Genomic DNA, 3,054 nt, shown 5'->3' on the forward strand with positions numbered 1-3,054 from the left:
GAACGCAAAAAAAATTTTCCTCCCACCCCGAATTTTTTTCCCACCACCATGTCCCTTTAGGGGCTCCGTAGAATCCCGATTCATATATGAATAGATTTTTACGTGCACCTCTAGTTTTCTCTTCCTCTTCTCTAAAGCAGCGCAGCATGGCCCCGCCCCCTTTGCTGCCTTTTCCAGAGGGCGGGGTTTATCTGGGTTTGTTACGTCACGAACCCGGGAAGTAACTTGTTGTAGTCCCTACGAGCCATTTTTGTAGGCATTAAACTGCCAGATTTTTAAAAGACGATATCTCCCTTTGCATTGAACTTTCAGCTTTGTAACTTTGCAGATATTGTTTATGCTCAAACAGCAACATTACACACTAACTAACGTTAAAAAAGGGAAATCGCAATCAACCACCCATTTAAGAACCTCAACCTTTTTGTTTCGACTTCTTTTGGAAGGGTTTGTGCCTTTATTAGAAAATGAATTGCAGAAATTAAATAAATACTCATTTTATGCAATCTGGAAAAAGATAGATAGATAGATAGACTGTTATTAACTGTTATCTGAGTTATTTAAAAGGGCCTTTATGGTCTGTGAGACCCCTAAAAGAGCATGAGGGTTAAAGGGCAGGTGTGAATGTGTGTGCCGTTGTCCACCTGAGCGAGTGTTGAGTCTGAACTGTGAGCTGCCCTGCAGGGAATAGATGAGAGAGACCTGACCAAACTCCCGAGACGCGTCCAGGTCTGTGGCGTTCACAAACAACACTGTCGCTCCTGACAGAGAGAGAGAGATAAAAGAAAAAGGTATGAGGATATAAACAAACCATCAGATAATAAATGTGTGAGACAGACAGCTGTACGAAGAGGAAAAAAACAGATGAGGTGACAGACAGGGATGGTCTTCAGACAGGAAGTGGTTAGTGTGCAGCGCTGTGCATTGATGGAGACAGGGTTATGGATTTCAGGATTATCAGAGTGCGTTCAGTACCAGTGACACACACACAAACGCACAACAGATGCTGGGCACAGCAAATGTAATTTCCCCTTTGATGATTGGAGGTGAGTCTATTGTGTGGAATAAAAGCATTGAGTGAAAAAATGCATGAGAATCATGTACTTTTCTTCTGCACAAAACCTTCTTGCTCAATTAAAACACAATGATATAAAAGGAAAAGAAAAAAAACAAGACAGAAAAAAATATCTTGAAGGAGTTTTGTAGTGTGTCCACAATAATGCAGCACACAGAAGAAAAAAAACTGTAGCTGAACAAACTAAATTTGCATTTTCTGAAGAAAACACCAGTGCTTGTCATGTAGTTTGTTTAGTTGTCTGGTGTGAATGAGAATCAACATTGTTAATTCATTAAAAAATATATTGTTTCTCCATTTGTAAGGAGTTGCACTCGATAGATGGTTAAATAAATGCAAGAAAGACAAGTCAAATAACAAATCATTATAGAAATAGACATAGGAAAAAAGACGGAATTCAGTAAGCAAATACTACACTGAGCAGTATTACTCACATAATACTCAATGATAAATAGTGGGAGATTTAAAAAAATAAAATAAAATAAAATAAAAAATAAACGATGACCACAAAAACAAAACATTACTAATGACAACATCACTGGCAAATAGTGGGAGATTTTATAAAATAAATAAAATAAAATAAATTAAAATAAAAAAATAAACGATTACCACAAAAACAAAACATTACTAATGACAACATCACTGGCAAATAGTGGGAGATAAAATAAAATAAAATAATAAAATAAAATAAAATTAAATAAAATAAATAAATAAATAAATAAAATTGTCAATATTCAATAGAGCATATCAAATATGGCAAATATGGGCTCAAACGTGCTTGTGTGGCGTGAGAACCAACCTCATTGGTTCTTGTGTGTGTGCACTGATCTGTATGTGAACTGACTAAATTTTAATCTGTTTATCATATAATTTGATCATCAGAGTTTTGGTTGTGTGGACATTGTGGAGGGACAAAACTATCTCAGGTTTTCTTAAAATGATGTTCATTTGTGATTGAAAGATGAAAATCTTATGAGATTGGAACAACATAGGGCATAAATAAATAAATAAATAAATATATAAATAAATAAATAAATAAAATAAAATAAAATAAAATAAAATAAGCATAAAACATATCCAAAACAACGTGCGAATGGAGCCTGTGTATTAATGAAGTCCTTATTTCTCAGGCTAGACCCACCAGTGCGCATGTGCAGTCCTAAGCGCACGTCTCAGAACAGCGTACTGTTTTTATAGCAACTGGGACTTCTAACAGCAGCTGCAGTGACGCGATGACTTTACCGATTAGCGATTGGTTCTTTTGCTCAGAAGGCGGGGCTTAGTTCGATAGAGCGGCCATATTGAGCGTTGCATTTTTCTCCATTCAAAACTATATAGGGGCATCCCAAATCGCGTACTTATGCACTATTCTATTACGTTTTGTAGTATAAATAGTGTGCGTAGTGCGTTCACACTGAAAATTCCAAAAAGAAAAAGTGCACTTTAAATACCCGGATGATGCACTTAAATAACCGAAAAAATGAAGTGTGGAATGTTGGACACTTCATGCACTCAATTGTCGCAGCTTTAATTACGTACTGAAGGGGGAGGGGCTATGAGACTCCGATTATGAATGACAAAATAACCTTATATAATTCATACTATACATGGTTGAGTACATAGTGCATAAGTACATAGTGTATGAGTGCACAGTGTATAGTCCGTCATTTGGTACGCAGCTTATGAGTGACACGTCTTGGGTATTCTATAGTCTTTGGTATTAAGCAGTTCAGGTTTTAATAACAGGTTTAGAATGAACCTCTAACCAGATTCTCTGGGGAGTATTTGAACTCTTTGGTTCTGGTTTTGGATGGTCAGAACTGAAACAAAACTACCAAAAGCCTTTGTCCTAACTCTGGGAAAACAGCACTTATTCACACAAAACATTTTATTAGTGTGGAACAGAACTAGTGCACAGCTGGCTGAACGTTTTAAATCATCACTGATAGGAATCTAGATATGTTGTCATGAGGTTTTGAGAA

At 36.4% G+C, this 3,054-nt stretch overlaps 1 protein-coding gene across 1 annotated transcript in view; it reads right to left on the reverse strand.

The window, feature by feature from the left end:
- Positions 1–3,054, reverse strand: part of LOC107676383 (cadherin-23-like) — a 267,703-nt gene that overhangs the window by 71,510 nt on the left and 193,139 nt on the right. Inside the window, exon 19 of the mRNA XM_016470905.1 lies at positions 642–758. Within this exon, the coding sequence (XP_016326391.1) occupies positions 642–758 (117 nt within the window). The remainder of the gene's footprint in view (positions 1–641; positions 759–3,054) is intronic.

Source organism: Sinocyclocheilus anshuiensis, unplaced genomic scaffold (genome assembly GCF_001515605.1).
Source record: "Sinocyclocheilus anshuiensis isolate Anshui unplaced genomic scaffold, SAMN03320099.WGS_v1.1 scaffold961, whole genome shotgun sequence".
Taxonomy (NCBI): domain Eukaryota; kingdom Metazoa; phylum Chordata; class Actinopteri; order Cypriniformes; family Cyprinidae; genus Sinocyclocheilus; species Sinocyclocheilus anshuiensis.